This window comes from Urocampus carinirostris, chromosome 20, assembly GCF_059441175.1.
Source record: "Urocampus carinirostris isolate Australia breed hairy pipefish chromosome 20, RoL_Ucar_1.0, whole genome shotgun sequence".
Taxonomy (NCBI): Eukaryota; Metazoa; Chordata; class Actinopteri; order Syngnathiformes; family Syngnathidae; genus Urocampus; species Urocampus carinirostris.
Window position 1 is genome coordinate 19,963,162 of NC_142368.1, and position 24,471 is coordinate 19,987,632.

Genomic DNA, 24,471 nt, shown 5'->3' on the forward strand with positions numbered 1-24,471 from the left:
ATATTCCCCCACTCAATAAATTTCAAACAGTACCTTGTATCTGTGGTCGACATGAGTCAATTGCTGGAACCAAAACGAAAGACAAAAACAGTTTACAAACGGGGAATTCCAGGTCCTCATGATGTGCAATCCATCCACTCTATTCCTCTTCAGGAGCTGAACTTACTTGAGATTGGCCTACAAAACTCTCCGGATTGAGGAATTCCATGGATGCAGTCACAGTTCAATGCTCTGTCATTGCTGCATGCACCGTACTTGTCACAGATGTCACAGGGCCAAGCAAAAGTGTCTTCACATTGACATTCTGGTCCACCCGAGGAGTTAACAGGACAAGCTAAAATAATATTTGTTCAATGTACTATTTGTAACATGTAATGATCTGAAGTTAAATGACAAATAACTTTTTGCCCAGAAGATCAAACAATTGAGAAATTCTCACTTGTGGTGGTGTTCCAACTCGTCAGCGTTAAATCATCGTCAATCTCCAATGGTAGGAAAACATTATCGGCAGCATCCCTCAGTAGGGTGACAATCTGTGCCGGGTCAGCTTTTGTAGGCGTGTCCACCACTAGGACAATTCCAACTGAAGCAGAGGAGAATCACAAGAACCAGGAAAACATGTTACGCCAAGTCCACTCGACTATATTCCCCCACTCAATACATTTCAAACAGTACCTTGTATCTGTGGTCGACATGAGTCAATTGCTGGAACCAAAACGAAAGACAAAAACAGTTTACAAACGGGGAATTCCAGGTCCTCATGAGTTGCAATCCATCCACTCTATTCCTCTTCAGGAGCTGAACTTACTTGAGATTGGCCTACAAAACTGTTCGGATTGAGGAATTCCATTGATGCAGTCACAGTTCAATGTTTTGTCTTTGCTGCATGGACCGTACGTGTCACAGATGTCACAGGGCCAAGCAAAAGAGTCTTCACACTGACACTCTGGTCCACCCGTGGAGTTAATTGGACAAGCTAAAACCATATTTGTCCAACTTAACATTAGTAACATGTGTAATGATCTAAAGATACAGTACACCAAGGTCCCTTTTCCAAGAAGATGAAACAATTAAAAATCTGACCTGTTGTTGTATTCAACCTTTTCAGCGCCAAATCATCTTCTATCATTAAAGGTAGGGAAACATTATTGACAGCATCTCTCAATAGAGTAACAATCTGTGATGGATCAGTTTTTGTTGGCGTGTCCACCACTAGGACAATTTCGACTGAAGCAGGGGAGAATCACAAGAAACAGGAAAAAATATCACGCCAATGCCACTCCAATAAATTCCCCCACTCAATAAATTTTGAACACTACCTTGTAACTGTGATGAACATGAGTCAATTGCTGGGACCAAAACAAAAGACAAAAACAGTTTACAAACGGGGAATCCCAAGTCCTCATGATGTGCAATCCATCCACTCTGTTCCTCTTCAGGAGCTGCACTTACTTGAGATTGGCCGACAAAACTCTCCGAATTGAGGAATTCCATGGATGCAGTCACAGTTCAATGCTCTGTCATTGCTGCATGCACCGTACGTGTCACAGATGTCACAGGGCAAAGCAAAAGAGTCTTCACACTGACACTCTGGTCCACCCGAGGAGTTAACAGGACAAGCTAAAATAATATTTGTTCAATGTACTATTAGTAACATGTAATGATCTGAAGTTAAATGACAAAGAACTTTTTGCCCAGAAGATCAATCAATTGAGAAATTCTCACTTGTGGTGGTGTTCCAACTCGTCAGCGTTAAATCATCGTCAATCTCCAATGGTAGGAAAACATTATCGGCAGCATCCCTCAGTAGAGTGACAATCTGTGCCGGGTCAGCTTTTGTAGGCGTGTCCACCACTAGGACAATTTCAACTGAAGCAGAGGAGAATCACAAGAACCAGGAAAACATGTTATGCCAAGTCCACTCGACTATATTCCCCCACTCAATAAATTTCAAACAGTACCTTGTATCTGTGGTCGACATGAGTCAATTGCTGGAACCAAAACGAAAGACAAAAACAGTTTACAAACGGGGAATTCCAGGTCCTCATGATGTGCAATCCATCCACTCTATTCCTCTTCAGGAGCTGAACTTACTTGAGATTGGCATACAAAACTCTCCGGATTGAGGAATTCCATGGATGCAGTCACAGTTCAATGCTCTGTCATTGCTGCATGCACCGTACGTGTCACAGATGTCACAGGGCCAAGCAAAAGTGTCTTCACATTGACATTCTGGTCCACCCGAGGAGTTAACAGGACAAGCTAAAATAATATTTGTTCAATGTACTATTAGTAACATGTAATGATCTGAAGTTAAATGACAAAGAACTTTTTGCCCAGAAGATCAAACAATTGAGAAATTCTCACTTGTGGTGGTGTTCCAACTCGTCAGCGTTAAATCATCGTCAATCTCCAATGGTAGGAAAACATTATCGGCAGCATCCCTCAGTAGGGTGACAATCTGTGCCGGGTCAGCTTTTGTAGGCGTGTCCACCACTAGGACAATTCCAACTGAAGCAGAGGAGAATCACAAGAACCAGGAAAACATGTTACGCCAAGTCCACTCGACTATATTCCCCCACTCAATAAATTTCAAACAGTACCTTGTATCTGTGGTCGACATGAGTCAATTGCTGGAACCAAAACGAAAGACAAAAACAGTTTACAAACGGGGAATTCCAGGTCCTCATGAGTTGCAATCCATCCACTCTATTCCTCTTCAGGAGCTGAACTTACTTGAGATTGGCCTACAAAACTGTTCGGATTGAGGAATTCCATGGATGCAGTCACAGTTCAATGTTTTGTCTTTGCTGCATGGACCGTACGTGTCACAGATGTCACAGGGCCAAGCAAAAGAGTCTTCACACTGACACTCTGGTCCACCCGTGGAGTTAATTGGACAAGCTAAAACCATATTTGTCCAACTTAACATTAGTAACATGTGTAATGATCTAAAGATACAGTACACCAAGGTCCCTTTTCCAAGAAGATGAAACAATTAAAAATCTGACCTGTTGTTGTATTCAACCTTTTCAGCGCCAAATCATCTTCTATCATTAAAGGTAGGGAAACATTATTGACAGCATCTCTCAATAGAGTAACAATCTGTGATGGATCAGTTTTTGTTGGCGTGTCCACCACTAGGACAATTTCGACTGAAGCAGGGGAGAATCACAAGAAACAGGAAAAAATATCACGCCAATGCCACTCCAATAAATTCCCCCACTCAATAAATTTTGAACACTACCTTGTAACTGTGATGAACATGAGTCAATTGCTGGGACCAAAACAAAAGACAAAAACAGTTTACAAACGGGGAATCCCAAGTCCTCATGATGTGCAATCCATCCACTCTGTTCCTCTTCAGGAGCTGCACTTACTTGCGATTGGCCGACAAAACTCTCCGGATTGAGGAATTCCATGGATGCAGTCACAGTTCAATGCTCTGTCATTGCTGCATGCACCGTACGTGTCACAGATGTCACAGGGCAAAGCAAAAGAGTCTTCACACTGACACTCTGGTCCACCCGAGGAGTTAACAGGACAAGCTAAAATAATATTTGTTCAATGTACTATTAGTAACATGTAATGATCTGAAGTTAAATGACAAAGAACTTTTTGCCCAGAAGATCAAACAATTGAGAAATTCTCACTTGTGGTGGTGTTCCAACTCGTCAGCGTTAAATCATCGTCAATCTCCAATGGTAGGAAAACATTATCGGTAGCATCCCTCAGTAGAGTGACAATCTGTGCCGGGTCAGCTTTTGTAGGCGTGTCCACCACTAGGACAATTTCAACTGAAGCAGAGGAGAATCACAAGAACCAGGAAAACATGTTATGCCAAGTCCACTCGACTATATTCCCCCACTCAATAAATTTCAAACAGTACCTTGTATCTGTGGTCGACATGAGTCAATTGCTGGAACCAAAACGAAAGACAAAAACAGTTTACAAACGGGGAATTCCAGGTCCTCATGATGTGCAATCCATCCACTCTATTCCTCTTCAGGAGCTGAACTTACTTGAGATTGGCATACAAAACTCTCCGGATTGAGGAATTCCATGGATGCAGTCACAGTTCAATGCTCTGTCATTGCTGCATGCACCGTACGTGTCACAGATGTCACAGGGCCAAGCAAAAGTGTCTTCACATTGACATTCTGGTCCACCCGAGGAGTTAACAGGACAAGCTAAAATAATATTTGTTCAATGTACTATTAGTAACATGTAATGATCTGAAGTTAAATGACAAATAACTTTTTGCCCAGAAGATCAAACAATTGAGAAATTCTCACTTGTGGTGGTGTTCCAACTCGTCAGCGTTAAATCATCGTCAATCTCCAATGGTAGGAAAACATTATCGGCAGCATCCCTCAGTAGGGTGACAATCTGTGCCGGGTCAGCTTTTGTAGGCGTGTCCACCACTAGGACAATTCCAACTGAAGCAGAGGAGAATCACAAGAACCAGGAAAACATGTTACGCCAAGTCCACTCGACTATATTCCCCCACTCAATAAATTTCAAACAGTACCTTGTATCTGTGGTCGACATGAGTCAATTGCTGGAACCAAAACGAAAGACAAAAACAGTTTACAAACGGGGAATTCCAGGTCCTCATGAGTTGCAATCCATCCACTCTATTCCTCTTCAGGAGCTGAACTTACTTGAGATTGGCCTACAAAACTGTTCGGATTGAGGAATTCCATGGATGCAGTCACAGTTCAATGTTTTGTCTTTGCTGCATGGACCGTACGTGTCACAGATGTCACAGGGCCAAGCAAAAGAGTCTTCACACTGACACTCTGGTCCACCCGTGGAGTTAATTGGACAAGCTAAAACCATATTTGTCCAACTTAACATTAGTAACATGTGTAATGATCTAAAGATACAGTACACCAAGGTCCCTTTTCCAAGAAGATGAAACAATTAAAAATCTGACCTGTTGTTGTATTCAACCTTTTCAGCGCCAAATCATCTTCTATCATTAAAGGTAGGGAAACATTATTGACAGCATCTCTCAATAGAGTAACAATCTGTGATGGATCAGTTTTTGTTGGCGTGTCCACCACTAGGACAATTTCGACTGAAGCAGGGGAGAATCACAAGAAACAGGAAAAAATATCACGCCAATGCCACTCCAATAAATTCCCCCACTCAATAAATTTTGAACACTACCTTGTAACTGTGATGAACATGAGTCAATTGCTGGGACCAAAACAAAAGACAAAAACAGTTTACAAACGGGGAATCCCAAGTCCTCATGATGTGCAATCCATCCACTCTGTTCCTCTTCAGGAGCTGCACTTACTTGAGATTGGCCGACAAAACTCTCCGGATTGAGGAATTCCATGGATGCAGTCACAGTTCAATGCTCTGTCATTGCTGCATGCACCGTACGTGTCACAGATGTCACAGGGCAAAGCAAAAGAGTCTTCACACTGACACTCTGGTCCACCCGAGGAGTTAACAGGACAAGCTAAAATAATATTTGTTCAATGTACTATTAGTAACATGTAATGATCTGAAGTTAAATGACAAAGAACTTTTTGCCCAGAAGATCAATCAATTGAGAAATTCTCACTTGTGGTGGTGTTCCAACTCGTCAGCGTTAAATCATCGTCAATCTCCAATGGTAGGAAAACATTATCGGCAGCATCCCTCAGTAGAGTGACAATCTGTGCCGGGTCAGCTTTTGTAGGCGTGTCCACCACTAGGACAATTTCAACTGAAGCAGAGGAGAATCACAAGAACCAGGAAAACATGTTATGCCAAGTCCACTCGACTATATTCCCCCACTCAATAAATTTCAAACAGTACCTTGTATCTGTGGTCGACATGAGTCAATTGCTGGAACCAAAACGAAAGACAAAAACAGTTTACAAACGGGGAATTCCAGGTCCTCATGATGTGCAATCCATCCACTCTATTCCTCTTCAGGAGCTGAACTTACTTGAGATTGGCATACAAAACTCTCCGGATTGAGGAATTCCATGGATGCAGTCACAGTTCAATGCTCTGTCATTGCTGCATGCACCGTACGTGTCACAGATGTCACAGGGCCAAGCAAAAGTGTCTTCACATTGACATTCTGGTCCACCCGAGGAGTTAACAGGACAAGCTAAAATAATATTTGTTCAATGTACTATTAGTAACATGTAATGATCTGAAGTTAAATGACAAAGAACTTTTTGCCCAGAAGATCAAACAATTGAGAAATTCTCACTTGTGGTGGTGTTCCAACTCGTCAGCGTTAAATCATCGTCAATCTCCAATGGTAGGAAAACATTATCGGCAGCATCCCTCAGTAGGGTGACAATCTGTGCCGGGTCAGCTTTTGTAGGCGTGTCCACCACTAGGACAATTCCAACTGAAGCAGAGGAGAATCACAAGAACCAGGAAAACATGTTACGCCAAGTCCACTCGACTATATTCCCCCACTCAATAAATTTCAAACAGTACCTTGTATCTGTGGTCGACATGAGTCAATTGCTGGAACCAAAACGAAAGACAAAAACAGTTTACAAACGGGGAATTCCAGGTCCTCATGAGTTGCAATCCATCCACTCTATTCCTCTTCAGGAGCTGAACTTACTTGAGATTGGCCTACAAAACTGTTCGGATTGAGGAATTCCATGGATGCAGTCACAGTTCAATGTTTTGTCTTTGCTGCATGGACCGTACGTGTCACAGATGTCACAGGGCCAAGCAAAAGAGTCTTCACACTGACACTCTGGTCCACCCGTGGAGTTAATTGGACAAGCTAAAACCATATTTGTCCAACTTAACATTAGTAACATGTGTAATGATCTAAAGATACAGTACACCAAGGTCCCTTTTCCAAGAAGATGAAACAATTAAAAATCTGACCTGTTGTTGTATTCAACCTTTTCAGCGCCAAATCATCTTCTATCATTAAAGGTAGGGAAACATTATTGACAGCATCTCTCAATAGAGTAACAATCTGTGATGGATCAGTTTTTGTTGGCGTGTCCACCACTAGGACAATTTCGACTGAAGCAGGGGAGAATCACAAGAAACAGGAAAAAATATCACGCCAATGCCACTCCAATAAATTCCCCCACTCAATAAATTTTGAACACTACCTTGTAACTGTGATGAACATGAGTCAATTGCTGGGACCAAAACAAAAGACAAAAACAGTTTACAAACGGGGAATCCCAAGTCCTCATGATGTGCAATCCATCCACTCTGTTCCTCTTCAGGAGCTGCACTTACTTGCGATTGGCCGACAAAACTCTCCGGATTGAGGAATTCCATGGATGCAGTCACAGTTCAATGCTCTGTCATTGCTGCATGCACCGTACGTGTCACAGATGTCACAGGGCAAAGCAAAAGAGTCTTCACACTGACACTCTGGTCCACCCGAGGAGTTAACAGGACAAGCTAAAATAATATTTGTTCAATGTACTATTAGTAACATGTAATGATCTGAAGTTAAATGACAAAGAACTTTTTGCCCAGAAGATCAAACAATTGAGAAATTCTCACTTGTGGTGGTGTTCCAACTCGTCAGCGTTAAATCATCGTCAATCTCCAATGGTAGGAAAACATTATCGGTAGCATCCCTCAGTAGAGTGACAATCTGTGCCGGGTCAGCTTTTGTAGGCGTGTCCACCACTAGGACAATTTCAACTGAAGCAGAGGAGAATCACAAGAACCAGGAAAACATGTTATGCCAAGTCCACTCGACTATATTCCCCCACTCAATAAATTTCAAACAGTACCTTGTATCTGTGGTCGACATGAGTCAATTGCTGGAACCAAAACGAAAGACAAAAACAGTTTACAAACGGGGAATTCCAGGTCCTCATGATGTGCAATCCATCCACTCTATTCCTCTTCAGGAGCTGAACTTACTTGAGATTGGCATACAAAACTCTCCGGATTGAGGAATTCCATGGATGCAGTCACAGTTCAATGCTCTGTCATTGCTGCATGCACCGTACGTGTCACAGATGTCACAGGGCCAAGCAAAAGTGTCTTCACATTGACATTCTGGTCCACCCGAGGAGTTAACAGGACAAGCTAAAATAATATTTGTTCAATGTACTATTAGTAACATGTAATGATCTGAAGTTAAATGACAAATAACTTTTTGCCCAGAAGATCAAACAATTGAGAAATTCTCACTTGTGGTGGTGTTCCAACTCGTCAGCGTTAAATCATCGTCAATCTCCAATGGTAGGAAAACATTATCGGCAGCATCCCTCAGTAGGGTGACAATCTGTGCCGGGTCAGCTTTTGTAGGCGTGTCCACCACTAGGACAATTCCAACTGAAGCAGAGGAGAATCACAAGAACCAGGAAAACATGTTACGCCAAGCCCACTCGACTATATTCCCCCACTCAATAAATTTCAAACAGTACCTTGTATCTGTGGTCGACATGAGTCAATTGCTGGAACCAAAACGAAAGACAAAAACAGTTTACAAACGGGGAATTCCAGGTCCTCATGAGTTGCAATCCATCCACTCTATTCCTCTTCAGGAGCTGAACTTACTTGAGATTGGCCTACAAAACTGTTCGGATTGAGGAATTCCATGGATGCAGTCACAGTTCAATGTTTTGTCTTTGCTGCATGGACCGTACGTGTCACAGATGTCACAGGGCCAAGCAAAAGAGTCTTCACACTGACACTCTGGTCCACCCGTGGAGTTAATTGGACAAGCTAAAACCATATTTGTCCAACTTAACATTAGTAACATGTGTAATGATCTAAAGATACAGTACACCAAGGTCCCTTTTCCAAGAAGATGAAACAATTAAAAATCTGACCTGTTGTTGTATTCAACCTTTTCAGCGCCAAATCATCTTCTATCATTAAAGGTAGGGAAACATTATTGACAGCATCTCTCAATAGAGTAACAATCTGTGATGGATCAGTTTTTGTTGGCGTGTCCACCACTAGGACAATTTCGACTGAAGCAGGGGAGAATCACAAGAAACAGGAAAAAATATCACGCCAATGCCACTCCAATAAATTCCCCCACTCAATAAATTTTGAACACTACCTTGTAACTGTGATGAACATGAGTCAATTGCTGGGACCAAAACAAAAGACAAAAACAGTTTACAAACGGGGAATCCCAAGTCCTCATGATGTGCAATCCATCCACTCTGTTCCTCTTCAGGAGCTGCACTTACTTGAGATTGGCCGACAAAACTCTCCGGATTGAGGAATTCCATGGATGCAGTCACAGTTCAATGCTCTGTCATTGCTGCATGCACCGTACGTGTCACAGATGTCACAGGGCAAAGCAAAAGAGTCTTCACACTGACACTCTGGTCCACCCGAGGAGTTAACAGGACAAGCTAAAATAATATTTGTTCAATGTACTATTAGTAACATGTAATGATCTGAAGTTAAATGACAAAGAACTTTTTGCCCAGAAGATCAAACAATTGAGAAATTCTCACTTGTGGTGGTGTTCCAACTCGTCAGCGTTAAATCATCGTCAATCTCCAATGGTAGGAAAACATTATCGGTAGCATCCCTCAGTAGAGTGACAATCTGTGCCGGGTCAGCTTTTGTAGGCGTGTCCACCACTAGGACAATTTCAACTGAAGCAGAGGAGAATCACAAGAACCAGGAAAACATGTTATGCCAAGTCCACTCGACTATATTCCCCCACTCAATAAATTTCAAACAGTACCTTGTATCTGTGGTCGACATGAGTCAATTGCTGGAACCAAAACGAAAGACAAAAACAGTTTACAAACGGGGAATTCCAGGTCCTCATGATGTGCAATCCATCCACTCTATTCCTCTTCAGGAGCTGAACTTACTTGAGATTGGCATACAAAACTCTCCGGATTGAGGAATTCCATGGATGCAGTCACAGTTCAATGCTCTGTCATTGCTGCATGCACCGTACGTGTCACAGATGTCACAGGGCCAAGCAAAAGTGTCTTCACATTGACATTCTGGTCCACCCGAGGAGTTAACAGGACAAGCTAAAATAATATTTGTTCAATGTACTATTAGTAACATGTAATGATCTGAAGTTAAATGACAAATAACTTTTTGCCCAGAAGATCAAACAATTGAGAAATTCTCACTTGTGGTGGTGTTCCAACTCGTCAGCGTTAAATCATCGTCAATCTCCAATGGTAGGAAAACATTATCGGCAGCATCCCTCAGTAGGGTGACAATCTGTGCCGGGTCAGCTTTTGTAGGCGTGTCCACCACTAGGACAATTCCAACTGAAGCAGAGGAGAATCACAAGAACCAGGAAAACATGTTACGCCAAGTCCACTCGACTATATTCCCCCACTCAATAAATTTCAAACAGTACCTTGTATCTGTGGTCGACATGAGTCAATTGCTGGAACCAAAACGAAAGACAAAAACAGTTTACAAACGGGGAATTCCAGGTCCTCATGAGTTGCAATCCATCCACTCTATTCCTCTTCAGGAGCTGAACTTACTTGAGATTGGCCTACAAAACTGTTCGGATTGAGGAATTCCATGGATGCAGTCACAGTTCAATGTTTTGTCTTTGCTGCATGGACCGTACGTGTCACAGATGTCACAGGGCCAAGCAAAAGAGTCTTCACACTGACACTCTGGTCCACCCGTGGAGTTAATTGGACAAGCTAAAACCATATTTGTCCAACTTAACATTAGTAACATGTGTAATGATCTAAAGATACAGTACACCAAGGTCCCTTTTCCAAGAAGATGAAACAATTAAAAATCTGACCTGTTGTTGTATTCAACCTTTTCAGCGCCAAATCATCTTCTATCATTAAAGGTAGGGAAACATTATTGACAGCATCTCTCAATAGAGTAACAATCTGTGATGGATCAGTTTTTGTTGGCGTGTCCACCACTAGGACAATTTCGACTGAAGCAGGGGAGAATCACAAGAAACAGGAAAAAATATCACGCCAATGCCACTCCAATAAATTCCCCCACTCAATAAATTTTGAACACTACCTTGTAACTGTGATGAACATGAGTCAATTGCTGGGACCAAAACAAAAGACAAAAACAGTTTACAAACGGGGAATCCCAAGTCCTCATGATGTGCAATCCATCCACTCTGTTCCTCTTCAGGAGCTGCACTTACTTGCGATTGGCCGACAAAACTCTCCGGATTGAGGAATTCCATGGATGCAGTCACAGTTCAATGCTCTGTCATTGCTGCATGCACCGTACGTGTCACAGATGTCACAGGGCAAAGCAAAAGAGTCTTCACACTGACACTCTGGTCCACCCGAGGAGTTAACAGGACAAGCTAAAATAATATTTGTTCAATGTACTATTAGTAACATGTAATGATCTGAAGTTAAATGACAAAGAACTTTTTGCCCAGAAGATCAAACAATTGAGAAATTCTCACTTGTGGTGGTGTTCCAACTCGTCAGCGTTAAATCATCGTCAATCTCCAATGGTAGGAAAACATTATCGGCAGCATCCCTCAGTAGGGTGACAATCTGTGCCGGGTCAGCTTTTGTAGGCGTGTCCACCACTAGGACAATTCCAACTGAAGCAGAGGAGAATCACAAGAACCAGGAAAACATGTTACGCCAAGTCCACTCGACTATATTCCCCCACTCAATAAATTTCAAACAGTACCTTGTATCTGTGGTCGACATGAGTCAATTGCTGGAACCAAAACGAAAGACAAAAACAGTTTACAAACGGGGAATTCCAGGTCCTCATGAGTTGCAATCCATCCACTCTATTCCTCTTCAGGAGCTGAACTTACTTGAGATTGGCCTACAAAACTGTTCGGATTGAGGAATTCCATGGATGCAGTCACAGTTCAATGTTTTGTCTTTGCTGCATGGACCGTACGTGTCACAGATGTCACAGGGCCAAGCAAAAGAGTCTTCACACTGACACTCTGGTCCACCCGTGGAGTTAATTGGACAAGCTAAAACCATATTTGTCCAACTTAACATTAGTAACATGTGTAATGATCTAAAGATACAGTACACCAAGGTCCCTTTTCCAAGAAGATGAAACAATTAAAAATCTGACCTGTTGTTGTATTCAACCTTTTCAGCGCCAAATCATCTTCTATCATTAAAGGTAGGGAAACATTATTGACAGCATCTCTCAATAGAGTAACAATCTGTGATGGATCAGTTTTTGTTGGCGTGTCCACCACTAGGACAATTTCGACTGAAGCAGGGGAGAATCACAAGAAACAGGAAAAAATATCACGCCAATGCCACTCCAATAAATTCCCCCACTCAATAAATTTTGAACACTACCTTGTAACTGTGATGAACATGAGTCAATTGCTGGGACCAAAACAAAAGACAAAAACAGTTTACAAACGGGGAATCCCAAGTCCTCATGATGTGCAATCCATCCACTCTGTTCCTCTTCAGGAGCTGCACTTACTTGCGATTGGCCGACAAAACTCTCCGGATTGAGGAATTCCATGGATGCAGTCACAGTTCAATGCTCTGTCATTGCTGCATGCACCGTACGTGTCACAGATGTCACAGGGCAAAGCAAAAGAGTCTTCACACTGACACTCTGGTCCACCCGAGGAGTTAACAGGACAAGCTAAAATAATATTTGTTCAATGTACTATTAGTAACATGTAATGATCTGAAGTTAAATGACAAAGAACTTTTTGCCCAGAAGATCAATCAATTGAGAAATTCTCACTTGTGGTGGTGTTCCAACTCGTCAGCGTTAAATCATCGTCAATCTCCAATGGTAGGAAAACATTATCGGCAGCATCCCTCAGTAGGGTGACAATCTGTGCCGGGTCAGCTTTTGTAGGCGTGTCCACCACTAGGACAATTTCAACTGAAGCAGAGGAGAATCACAAGAACCAGGAAAACATGTTATGCCAAGTCCACTCGACTATATTCCCCCACTCAATAAATTTCAAACAGTACCTTGTATCTGTGGTCGACATGAGTCAATTGCTGGAACCAAAACGAAAGACAAAAACAGTTTACAAACGGGGAATTCCAGGTCCTCTCGATGTGCAATCCATCCACTCTATTCCTCTTCAGGAGCTGAACTTACTTGAGATTGGCATACAAAACTCTCCGGATTGAGGAATTCCATGGATGCAGTCACAGTTCAATGCTCTGTCATTGCTGCATGCACCGTACGTGTCACAGATGTCACAGGGCCAAGCAAAAGTGTCTTCACATTGACATTCTGGTCCACCCGTGGAGTTAATTGGACAAGCTAAAACCATATTTGTCCAACTTAACATTAGTAATATGTGTAATGATCTAAAGATACAGTACACCAAGGTCCCTTTTCCAAGAAGATGAAACAATTAAAAATCTGACCTGTTGTTGTATTCAACCTTTTCAGCGCCAAATCATCTTCTATCATTAAAGGTAGGGAAACATTATTGACAGCATCTCTCAATAGAGTAACAATCTGTGATGGATCAGTTTTTGTTGGCGTGTCCACCACTAGGACAATTTCGACTGAAGCAGGGGAGAATCACAAGAAACAGGAAAAAATATCACGCCAATGCCACTCGACTATATTCCCCCACTCAATAAATTTCAAACAGTACCTTGTATCTGTGGTCGACATGAGTCAATTGCTGGAACCAAAACGAAAGACAAAAACAGTTTACAAACGGGGAATTCCAGGTCCTCATGAGTTGCAATCCATCCACTCTATTCCTCTTCAGGAGCTGAACTTACTTGAGATTGGCCTACAAAACTGTTCGGATTGAGGAATTCCATGGATGCAGTGACAGTTCAATGTTTTGTCTTTGCTGCATGGACCGTACGTGTCACAGATGTCACAGGGCCAAGCAAAAGAGTCTTCACACTGACACTCTGGTCCACCCGTGGAGTTAATTGGACAAGCTAAAATAATATTTGTTCAATGTACTATTAGTAACATGTAATGATCTGAAGTTAAATGACAAAGAACTTTTTGCCCAGAAGATCAAACAATTGAGAAATTCTCACTTGTGGTGGTGTTCCAACTCGTCAGCGTTAAATCATCGTCAATCTCCAATGGTAGGAAAACATTATCGGCAGCATCCCTCAGTAGGGTGACAATCTGTGCCGGGTCAGCTTTTGTAGGCGTGTCCACCACTAGGACAATTCCAACTGAAGCAGAGGAGAATCACAAGAACCAGGAAAACATGTTACGCCAAGTCCACTCGACTATATTCCCCCACTCAATAAATTTCAAACAGTACCTTGTATCTGTGGTCGACATGAGTCAATTGCTGGAACCAAAACGAAAGACAAAAACAGTTTACAAACGGGGAATTCCAGGTCCTCGTGAGTTGCAATCCATCCACTCTATTCCTCTTCAGGAGCTGAACTTACTTGAGATTGGCCTACAAAACTGTTCAGATTGAGGAATTCCATGGATGCAGTCACAGTTCAATGTTCTGTCTTTGCTGCATGGACCGTACGTGTCACAGATGTCACAGGGCCAAGCAAAAGAGTCTTCACACTGACACTCTGGTCCACCCGAGGAGTTAACAGGACAAGCTAAAATAATATTTGTTCAATGTACTATTAGTAACATGTAATGATCTGAATTTAAATGACAAAGAACTTTTTGCCCAGAAGATCAAACAATTGAGAAATTCTCACTTGTGGTGGTGTTCCAACTCGTCAGCGTTAAATCATCGTCAATCTCCAATGGTAGGAAAACATTATCGGCAGCATCCCTCAGTAGAGTGACAATCTGCGCCGGGTCAGCTTTTGTAGGCGTGTCCACCACTAGGACAATTTCAACTGAAGCAGAGGAGAATCACAAGAACCAGGCAAACATGTTACCCCAACTCCACTCTAATAAATTCCCCGACTCAATAAATTTCGAACAGTACCTTGTGTGTGTTGTGGGCATGATTCAATTGCTGTCAAGAAAACAAAAGTAAATAACAGGATAATCCAAGTCCTTCTGATATGTAATCCATCCACTGTATTCCTTTTCAGGAGCTGTACTTACTTGAGATTGGCATGCAGAACTCTCCGGATTGGGGAATTCCATGGATGCAATCACAGTTCAATTTTCTGTCATTGTTGCATGCACCATACGTGTCACAGATGTCACATGGCCAAGCAAAAGAGTCTTCACACTGACACTCTGGTCCACCCATGGAGTTTACAGTACAAGCTAAAAACAGGTGTAATGATCTGAAGTTACAGGACCAAGGACTGTTTCCCCAGAAGAACAAACAATTGAGAAATTCTCACTTGTGATGGTGTTCCAACTCGTCAGTGTTAAATCATCTTCTATCACCAACGGTTGGGAAACAATATCGACAGCATCCTTCAGTAGAGTAACAATCTCTGCAGGATCAGTTTTTGTTGACGTGTCCACTACCAGGACAATTTCCACTGAACCAGGGGAGAATCACAAGAAACAGGAAAAAATGTTACGCCAAGTCCAGTCAAATTAATTCCCTCCCTATATATTTATCAGTACCTTGTAGTTGTGGAAGACATTGGTCAATTGCTGTGAATAAAACAAAAGACAAAAACAAATTACAATTGGGGATTTCCAGTTCTTTACTATTGAATCCATCCATTGACTGCATTTCTCTTCAGGATATGCACTTACTTGAGATAGGCCTACAGAATTCTCCAGATTGGGGAACTCCACGGATGCAGTCACAGTTAAATGTTCTGTCATTGCTGCATGCACCATACATGTCACAGATATCACAGGGCAAAGCAAAAGAGTCTTCACACTGACACTCTGGTCCACCCGTGGAGTTAATTGGACAAGCTAAAACCATATTTGTCCAACTTAACATTAGTAACATGTGTAATGATCTGAAGATAAGGAACAAAGGACCTTTTGCCCAGAACACCAAGCAATTCTCACCTGTGGTCTTGTTCCAACTTGTCAGTGTTAAATCAACTGCTATCTCCAATGGTAGGAAAACATTATCGACAGCATCCCTTAGTAGAGTAACAATCTGTGATGGATCAGTTTTTGTAGGTGTTTCCACCACCAGTACAATATCCACTGAAGCTTAGGATAATCACAAGAAACAGGAAAAACTTAACACCAATTTCCGTCTAATGTACTCCCTGTAACAGAGAGCCAATGCAGGGTAGCTTTCAAACAGTACCTTGTGGCTTTCGTGTACACTCGTCAATTGCTGTGGAGAAAATCAAGTAAAGTACAAAAACAAATTACGATTGTGGAAAGCCAAGTCTTCATGATATTTAATCCATTCACTGAATTCCTCATCAGAAGCTGTACTTACTTGAGATTTCCCTACAAAACCTTCCAAATTCAGGAATTCCAGGGATGCAGTCACAATTATTTGTACTTTCATTGTTGCATGAACCATATATATCACAGATGTCACATGGCCAGGCATAAGAATCTTCACACTGGCACTTCAGTTTGTCCAAAGAGTTGAGCTGACATGCTAACAAATGATATTTGAGTCAAAATATACATTAATTTTCTTCTTTAAAACTGGACATTACACCAGCTACTCATATTTTTTCCTGGAGGTAATTCTTTCACAGAATTTCATACCTGTGGTCAAATTCCAGCTTGATAGTGTTAAGTCACCAGTTATTTCCAAGGGTAAGAAATTATCCTCTCCAGAAATTTGCAGCCGATTAAGGATGTCTGATGTCTCCGTGTTGGTTGGACTATCCAGCACGATGACAATTCTCACTTATCATTACGGGAGACAAAGATAAAATATCAGCCCATTGCATTTATGAAAAAAATCTCCCTACCCAAAAAGAAAAAATAACTAAAACACTACAAAATACATTCACTTTTGAATATTTCACAGCTAGATAGCTTGAATACCTTCATATATAGAGAGGGATCTACTGATATAATTTCACTCATGTCAACCTGTTACCCATAATGACTATAAAATCTGCCAAAAGCTTTTACACATCTTTATACCATACCTTCCGTGGGTGTTGCACATGGGTCAATACCTGGTTGGAAAATAATGAAAGAATGTTAGATTATTGTGTAGTGTTAAATAAAATACATCAACAAATTAAAATTATTTGGATGCCATTGTCTTCAAAAAGCCATTTTGTGACCGAGTTGTGTCCTACTTACATAGTAAATGAAGATGTCTTTATTATGCATGTGACAAACATTGTGAGCTCATCTATGTTACTTTTAATGTGACTAGCATAAAAATCAATTTAGCTCATTAAACTCTTGTTGTAGTTACTTCATAGGCGCCGCGTTATACTGCTCTTTTTTTTTATTTATTCTTTTAAGTGTCTTAGGTGTTTTTGGTCCCGTTTGACAACTACACTTTGGATTACTTTCTATTCTATTGTTATGGGTTTTAATGCACAAAAATGTGTTAATTCTTATGCCGGCATGATGAGGGGGCCCTATCGTGGATGCAGAGCCGGAGCTTAGGTGAAGGCTAAGCGACTAGCGGCGTTATAAGCCTTCAGTACCGTCCGTAATCATGGTAAATGTGAACTCTACCAAATAAAACTGACGAACTGGCTGTGCTGGTGAAAAACATCAGAGCGTACAGGGAGTGCAGTTTGCTGTCTTTTACGGAAACGTAGCTCACGTCTAGCATCCCGGACGCTAACGTGGAGCTTCAGCGCTGTTAAGACACAACGAGACACAATAGCCTGCGGGAAGCGAAGAGGAGTTGAACTCGCTATCTACGTTAACAAATGGTGGTGTAACCCTGGGCACAAAGATTTCCATCTGCTGCAGGGACGTTGAACTTTTGGCCTAGCGTGTGACACCATACACTCCGCTGTTGCTAAACTACAACACAGCACCCCGAGGCCATCCTGTTAATCTGATAATAAACAACAAAAGGATACAGCTGGAAGTGTGAATTTCCCTACGGGGAAGAATAAAGTATCTATCTAATCTAGTTTTGAGATTAAGTGAATTCAGGAGGCCACCAATTGATTCATTATTAACTTGTTGATTTAACAATAAAATAAGATAAGTGCTTACTTGAAATTGGTTCACAGAACTGCCCAAAAGAAGGGATTTCAAAAATGCAGTTACAGGTGGAGGTACTGACATCACTGCATGCACCAAATTCGTCACATATGTCACATGACCAACCAAATGAATCCTCACACTGACACTGACTTTCTCCAGTAGAATTCAGATAGCAGGCTAGAAGGATATTGATGCCATTATATCCAACATGAAATACCATATCAATTGAATTTGGGACACTCATAAATGCGATTCTCACCTGTGGTAAAATTCCAATCCGTCAGATTGAATTCCTCTGCTATCTCCAAAGGTAAAGACAAATTATCCACCGAATCTCTGAGTAGATTAATAATCCCTGAAAACTCGACATAATTTGGAGTGTCCACTTGGATGACAATGTCCACTATTGAGGTGAGGAACATAAGAAAACATGTCAATGATAATTAGAATATTTTTCCATGTAATTTCATTTACCTAAGTTTGATGTTTCACTAGTTATTTTGCACTAACTAATGAAGTAATGCAAAGGACAAACCTCTTTGTGTTGGCGGATCAAAGACGATACCTGTGGACAACAAGCAGTTACCAAAAAGTAGAAATATGAAAATCCGACAATTATGTGGAACATGATTTTGTGGTTCAATTATTTGGAAATATGAACTTGACTTACTTGGTTCACAGAACTGTCCTGATGGAATTCCATTAATGCAATCACAGGTTTGTGTGCTAGAATTGGTGCATGCAACATAAGAGTCACATATTTCCTTTGAAAATACAAACTGGTCCTCACAATTACACTGTTGTACTCCAGTGGAGTTCTGATCGCAGGCTGGAAGGATATAAACAGTCAGAGCTAGCTAAGAAAATGACATTGATTACCTCATTTAATGCCAGACGTTACTCTCAGATGGCAAGAGCCGATGCCAGCCAGTTTTTGACTTTTTGAAGGCCTACACAATACGTTTGTTCTGTGGGACATATATAAAGAAAGCTCGAACCCTCATCGTTCATTAGAAAAGGAAGTATGTGTCGATCGTTTACCATTGTTTAGTAAACCTGTTGAACACTGCTAAGTTTCTTGAAAATACTTATATTCAAGAAAATTTCAGAAGAAAAACGCCTTTTGAGAAAGGATGCATTTCAAGCAGAACTTTAATATATTTAGACAATGCTTTCCATAATACAGGGGTGCTTTTCTTGCAAGATTAAATTTATTGCTAGAACACTGAGTTAATGCATAAACGATGCATGAACTTTGCCTAAACCTTTCAGTGCCAGATGTTTCTGGTGACCTGATCACACGATTTTTGTCACCATGGCGATCACGTCATCCCTCTCTGCCCCGACGATCATCTTTTTTAGAAAGAAAAAAGCTCAGTTGAAGCGTTTGTCCCTCCTTATCCATTGATCTGGTTTCTCACCATACTGCTACACTTTGCCTACTCGGGGCCTGCCTACACATTTTCAATCCCTTGATACAGGAAGCAAAACTAGGAGGTAGGGGCCTTCCTCAATATGTGGACAAAGATCTGATCAAACCTAGACCTGCCATCTAATGGTAATTTATCATTCTGAAATCATTCCCGGAGGCTTGACACTTACTTATGAGCAACGCCAAACCCTTTATAATAGTCGGGGGAAATTATTATAAAAACATATGTATACGTTGTGGCACTGAATGAGTTAAAGGGGTAATTGTAAGATCCAACCTGTTGTCAATGTCAAGCTTGATAACGTTAAATTAGCTGTGACATTGAATGGCAAGATGATGTCTCCCACAGAATCCCTCAATAGATTGATGCTCTCACGAGGCTCAGAGTAATATGGGATTTCTACTAAGATGGCCAATGATACTATGGAGCAATTTTCTGTAGAACACTGTGTTATAGCGTTGAATTCGCTTGTGGCTGAAACAGACATACATACTGGTTAACGCCATGTTCACAAAAACACAATTCAGTTTTCATGTCAGTGGCCAAAGTAAAGCTTCACTTCCACACCAAGTTATTAGATCATGCTTTACCATTTCTTTTTTCTCTGACATGTTTATGGGATACTTGTTTGTGTGTCTCATCCTAGAAGACAAAAAACAAACCATAACTCACATTTAGCATCATCAGGAAGTCATATTTTAAAGATTACATAACCAGACGCCGTAAAAATAAAATAAGATTAATAAAAAAATCTTATTTGGGTTTCTGTGTGTAAAGTCAAATAAAACCAGTATTTGAATGAAAACATCTAAAAGAAGTTGGTAATAAGCTTGTATTTCTACAAACGCTTACGTTTAAACTCCATTTTGTATGGTCACCGTAGCTCTTGTTTTTCCAAAATATGCATGCAACCAGAATGAGGAGAAAGATGAATCTGAGTTCCTTTCGTAATATCATCCCAGCTGTCGAGAGAAACATACGGCATAAATAAACATCAATTGCTTTGGCACTACGTAAAACAATTGTATTCAGATTGAAATTTGGAGGTCTTCCTCACTTAGATAAAAGAATGGTTGTCACTCAACTTCTTGCGCCTTAACTCTGAAAAGACCTAAATAGTAGTTACTAGTCCGTCTAAATGCCATGACTTTTTCTCAAAAATGGCTCTGAACATTGATAAATGTAATATCACCCAGAGTGACTCAGTCAAAAATGTAGGTGTCATATTTGACCCCGATCTGTCCTTTCAAACACACGTGAAGAAAATTACTAGAACAGCTTTTTTCCATCTTTGCAATATTGCTAAAATTCGTCCTATGCTGTCTCAGTCGGATGCAGAGATTGTAATTCATGCGTTTGTTACCTCCCGTCTTGATTGCTGTAATGCACTACTCTCCGGTCTCCCAAAGTCCAAAATCGAGAGCCTTCAGCTTGTACAAAATGCTGCTGCGAGGCTTTTAACTAAGGCAAGAAAGTTTGATCACATGTCCCCGATTTTAGCTAACCTGCATTGGCTCTCTGTTAGCTTAAGATGTGATTTAAAGGTTCTGTTGGTATTATACAAAATCATGCATGGACTTGCTCCCTCATATCTTTCAGATTAATTTCCCCCTATGTTCCGGTCCGGAGCCTTTCGCTCTGAAAATGCTGGTCTACTCGAGATCCCAAAAGCCAAGAAGAAATCCAAAGGTTCCTTGAGCGTTCTCCAGTCGCGCCCCGGTGCCGTGGAATGCTCTTCCCCCTAAGATTTGATCTGCAACCTCAGTCGAAATGTTTAAATCTAAGCTTAAAACGCACTTCTACTCTATAGCATATGAATAATCTATATTTTATGTTGATAATAAGTGTATAATTTGCCCTCATGTAGGTTTTAGATGAGGGGATTGTGTCATAGTAGTCTGTAGTTTGCAATAGTCTTTGATCTGTGCAGCCTTTTGAGACTCTTTCTGATTAAGGGCTTTACAAATAAACATGACTTGACTTGATTTTAGGGCATGGACCTGGTCATATCGCAATCATATTTATTATGAAACAACTGGAAAAGTAGTTTGGGAAATGCCATTGGCAATTCTCACGCAGTACTGAAAGGACCAAGATACATTGGATTGTGAAGCTGAAAGCAATAAGATTTTTTCTTAATTTCAATAATGGAAAATTGCAAGTAAATGCTTGAATATGAATCTGGGAAAATATTTTGAGGAGTAATATTTTGCATCCCGGTATCTGTTATCTGATTTTTGTTAGAAATCCATAACAGGATCAATGTTTTCACATGCGTGTGTTACAGTAATGCATGGAATCTTGCAGCGGTTTGTGGTAAACAAAACAGAAATGAATGCTTAAAAAGATCTAGACAGGATGGCCCTAGCCCTGTTTTTTATTACCTTACTATGTGTTAAACATTTTTGTATTTTTATTCATGAATTCGGAAGCCGATCTCTATGAGTTACACGTTCAAACAGAAAATATGCAGCTCATCTGTTTGACACATTTCCAAATCTAGAAATCACAACACGCTCAGGAATAACTCGTTTTTGTTACCTTCTGCTTTCTTCCCATTGATAAAATCCACGTATTTAACTAAAAATCAAAGGAAACGGACAACGTTGCCATTTATCTACTTCATTTCCTGGAAGAAGAGTGTGAGTAGCACACCAGTCCGACAGGTTCAGTTGCTTTGCCGAGATGGATAATTAAAATCATTAAAGGGTCATGTCATAATTTTTTAGGTAACACTCGCTTGTTAAATGTAAAAAATACTTGCAATCCTACCCAACCTCAATAAAGTTCTTGTTCCCCCAACACGTAGAGATGTTTTGCAATTGGGTGCTACGTTTTCTCCAAAGAATTATCGAAAACCTTTTTTTAACAACAACACAAGTTTGTGCTTTGATTCCAATTCACGAACAAATGGAATTCTAGCATCGCCTAGTTTACTTTATTAAATCAATCCAAGTAGGTAAAAATATTTTGAATAGAGGAGTGTAGCTGAAATGCATACCAGAGCTTTTTTGTCAAAATTTTGTTTTTCCAAGATTGCCAGGTCCTATTGCTACTTTTAAAGTAGGTCAATTGTGTTTTTAATGCTATGTCAATTGCAGTTTAACGTGACCAAACAGTAAATACATTATTTCCTTATTGAATATTTGTTGTCATTGTTTTGATCATTATATTATTGTGTACATGTTTTGTTTAGTTAAGGGAAACCAGAAAAACAAGAGGCCCCTTTGGAACAAGTGAGATGTTTGGATGTCTTTTGTGTTAAAGTGTGTGTGCCCACACCAGGATGGTGTTTCCCTATCAAACCCAGCCAAGGGACAAGGGCAATTCACACCTTTAATTGGAGGTTGTTGCATCAGATTCAACTAGAGACGCAATTATATGCACTTTCGTGACCGTGTGTATTTGTTGTTTGATAAATTCTGGCAATCGCTAGCTCCTGTTTTGTTAAACAGTATTCAATGTGTTAAAAGACAAAACAGAATAAAATACAACATAAAAAAAAAACAGATCGGATCTTTAAAACTGCTATGAAACTATTGTATGCCGCATTCGGATTTTATTTGAAATTATTTTTAGCTTTTATATAACACGTACTGGTAGAAGCCTTCAACAATGGAGTACAATAGGATTTGTCATTGATTACAACATGATGTGTATTGTGTAAAACGATATTTAACGTCACATTCCTGGTTAAACATTTAATAAACTCCTAAAAGATTAAAATAAGATTTCAAAGTAAGAATATTAGACAGACTGAGGAGATCATTTCTTCCTCATGCCATGAGGCTCTTTAACTCCACCCGGGGGAGTAAAAGCCCAATTAAACCCCACCCCCACATTTGCATATTACCCTATTTTTATTACAGTGTGTATTTTATGTAGCACTATTTAAATATTCTGTATCAACAGGTTATATTGGGTATTTATGTATTATATTCCTTTTATTTTATTGTTTTATTTTTCAACACAAGGATACTGCTAGAATTGTGAATTTCCCCCGGGGATGAATAAAGTATCTATCTATCTATCTATTAGGATAGTTGGTTAACATTTACAGGGTAGTAGTTGTAGACTTGCCTAATTTCTATGCACATCACAAAATAGTACAATAATTGTTCAGTTTTGAAGGTGATGGGCCCATGTGAGTGAGGCAGGAACTGCAGGCAGCACATGGGATTGTATTTAATAACAAAGCAGTACCAAGTCAAGTTTATTTGTATAGCCCTCAATCACAAGTTGTCTCAAAGGACTGCACAGGATTACAATTACACCATCCCATCCCCTGATCTTAAACCAACATGCGGGCAAGGAAAAACTCAAAACCCTCAGGACAAGGACAATAGAAACCTTGAGAAGGGGCCTCACAAGTGGTAATCCCCCTTCCAGGACGACCAGGGTGCATTAAATTTAGCATTGGGTAATAGTATACAAAACAGTGAACACCAATAAAAGAAAACAAACTAACAGATTTGTCCAGAAAGTGCATGACAGCAATGCCGAGTAGCTAACAAAGAAGTGGACACAAGGCAACTAACAAAATATGCAAACAAGAAACAAAAAACTAACTAGAATTTAATGTGAATTTTCCTGAGGGGATGAATAAACTATATATATATATATCTATCTATCCATCTATCTAGAAAAAAAATGACCAAAACTGGAAATGGTTACTGCAATGAGTTCTGGGGAGCTTTGTTTTCTTCTTGTGTGGCCCAGTATTGGTGTGTGGCGTTGAGGTTGATGACCATTGTACTGAAAAACCAAAACCTTTAAAATTCCTAGATTTTTTCCTATTTGTTGTACATCAGGGGTCTCTAACCTTTGTCAAGGGCCGAGCTACTTTTTGTCACTGATTAGTGCAAAGGCACCCAATTTGATACGCATTCTATAATAACAACTTAGCTAGATGACTTGCTAAATATCTAAAAGGGGAGCTTGAAAGTTAGATAGCAAAAAAAATAAAGTGTGAAATCCTTCCAAACAGCTGGACAGAAAGCTAAAAACAAATTTATAGAGCTAGCTTAAAAAGAAGGCCAAAATTTAGCTTGATAACTAGCAAAACGGGTCAAATGTTATCATGCAAACATTGTGAAAAGCTAGCTAGATAACTCTCTAAATAGCT

At 40.4% G+C, this 24,471-nt stretch overlaps 1 protein-coding gene across 1 annotated transcript in view; it reads right to left on the reverse strand.

Annotated features, from left to right (window-relative positions):
* Nucleotides 1-20,303, reverse strand: part of LOC148346507 (uncharacterized) — a 42,117-nt gene extending 21,814 nt beyond the window's left edge. Inside the window, exons 1-61 of the mRNA XM_088325653.1 lie at nucleotides 20,199-20,303; nucleotides 19,937-19,988; nucleotides 19,623-19,781; nucleotides 18,584-18,742; nucleotides 18,449-18,478; nucleotides 18,173-18,316; nucleotides 15,553-15,720; nucleotides 15,418-15,447; nucleotides 15,186-15,329; nucleotides 14,580-14,723; nucleotides 14,307-14,474; nucleotides 14,174-14,203; nucleotides 13,938-14,081; nucleotides 13,665-13,832; nucleotides 13,532-13,561; nucleotides 13,296-13,454; nucleotides 13,021-13,188; nucleotides 12,888-12,917; nucleotides 12,652-12,795; nucleotides 11,735-11,902; nucleotides 11,602-11,631; nucleotides 11,366-11,509; nucleotides 11,093-11,260; nucleotides 10,724-10,867; nucleotides 10,449-10,616; nucleotides 10,316-10,345; nucleotides 10,080-10,223; nucleotides 9,807-9,974; nucleotides 9,674-9,703; nucleotides 9,438-9,581; nucleotides 8,521-8,688; nucleotides 8,388-8,417; nucleotides 8,152-8,295; nucleotides 7,879-8,046; nucleotides 7,746-7,775; nucleotides 7,510-7,653; nucleotides 6,593-6,760; nucleotides 6,460-6,489; nucleotides 6,224-6,367; nucleotides 5,951-6,118; nucleotides 5,818-5,847; nucleotides 5,582-5,725; nucleotides 4,665-4,832; nucleotides 4,532-4,561; nucleotides 4,296-4,439; nucleotides 4,023-4,190; nucleotides 3,890-3,919; nucleotides 3,654-3,797; nucleotides 2,737-2,904; nucleotides 2,604-2,633; nucleotides 2,368-2,511; nucleotides 2,095-2,262; nucleotides 1,962-1,991; nucleotides 1,726-1,869; nucleotides 1,453-1,620; nucleotides 1,084-1,227; nucleotides 809-976; nucleotides 676-705; nucleotides 440-583; nucleotides 167-334; nucleotides 34-63 (exon numbers count right to left, since the gene is read on the reverse strand). Coding sequence (XP_088181779.1) covers nucleotides 34-63; nucleotides 167-334; nucleotides 440-583; nucleotides 676-705; nucleotides 809-976; nucleotides 1,084-1,227; nucleotides 1,453-1,620; nucleotides 1,726-1,869; nucleotides 1,962-1,991; nucleotides 2,095-2,262; nucleotides 2,368-2,511; nucleotides 2,604-2,633; nucleotides 2,737-2,904; nucleotides 3,654-3,797; nucleotides 3,890-3,919; nucleotides 4,023-4,190; nucleotides 4,296-4,439; nucleotides 4,532-4,561; nucleotides 4,665-4,832; nucleotides 5,582-5,725; nucleotides 5,818-5,847; nucleotides 5,951-6,118; nucleotides 6,224-6,367; nucleotides 6,460-6,489; nucleotides 6,593-6,760; nucleotides 7,510-7,653; nucleotides 7,746-7,775; nucleotides 7,879-8,046; nucleotides 8,152-8,295; nucleotides 8,388-8,417; nucleotides 8,521-8,688; nucleotides 9,438-9,581; nucleotides 9,674-9,703; nucleotides 9,807-9,974; nucleotides 10,080-10,223; nucleotides 10,316-10,345; nucleotides 10,449-10,616; nucleotides 10,724-10,867; nucleotides 11,093-11,260; nucleotides 11,366-11,509; nucleotides 11,602-11,631; nucleotides 11,735-11,902; nucleotides 12,652-12,795; nucleotides 12,888-12,917; nucleotides 13,021-13,188; nucleotides 13,296-13,454; nucleotides 13,532-13,561; nucleotides 13,665-13,832; nucleotides 13,938-14,081; nucleotides 14,174-14,203; nucleotides 14,307-14,474; nucleotides 14,580-14,723; nucleotides 15,186-15,329; nucleotides 15,418-15,447; nucleotides 15,553-15,720; nucleotides 18,173-18,316; nucleotides 18,449-18,478; nucleotides 18,584-18,742; nucleotides 19,623-19,781; nucleotides 19,937-19,988; nucleotides 20,199-20,303 — 7,102 coding nt within the window. The remainder of the gene's footprint in view (nucleotides 1-33; nucleotides 64-166; nucleotides 335-439; nucleotides 584-675; nucleotides 706-808; nucleotides 977-1,083; nucleotides 1,228-1,452; nucleotides 1,621-1,725; nucleotides 1,870-1,961; nucleotides 1,992-2,094; nucleotides 2,263-2,367; nucleotides 2,512-2,603; nucleotides 2,634-2,736; nucleotides 2,905-3,653; nucleotides 3,798-3,889; nucleotides 3,920-4,022; nucleotides 4,191-4,295; nucleotides 4,440-4,531; nucleotides 4,562-4,664; nucleotides 4,833-5,581; nucleotides 5,726-5,817; nucleotides 5,848-5,950; nucleotides 6,119-6,223; nucleotides 6,368-6,459; nucleotides 6,490-6,592; nucleotides 6,761-7,509; nucleotides 7,654-7,745; nucleotides 7,776-7,878; nucleotides 8,047-8,151; nucleotides 8,296-8,387; nucleotides 8,418-8,520; nucleotides 8,689-9,437; nucleotides 9,582-9,673; nucleotides 9,704-9,806; nucleotides 9,975-10,079; nucleotides 10,224-10,315; nucleotides 10,346-10,448; nucleotides 10,617-10,723; nucleotides 10,868-11,092; nucleotides 11,261-11,365; nucleotides 11,510-11,601; nucleotides 11,632-11,734; nucleotides 11,903-12,651; nucleotides 12,796-12,887; nucleotides 12,918-13,020; nucleotides 13,189-13,295; nucleotides 13,455-13,531; nucleotides 13,562-13,664; nucleotides 13,833-13,937; nucleotides 14,082-14,173; nucleotides 14,204-14,306; nucleotides 14,475-14,579; nucleotides 14,724-15,185; nucleotides 15,330-15,417; nucleotides 15,448-15,552; nucleotides 15,721-18,172; nucleotides 18,317-18,448; nucleotides 18,479-18,583; nucleotides 18,743-19,622; nucleotides 19,782-19,936; nucleotides 19,989-20,198) is intronic.
* Between the last annotated feature and the right edge of the window lie 4,168 nt (nucleotides 20,304-24,471).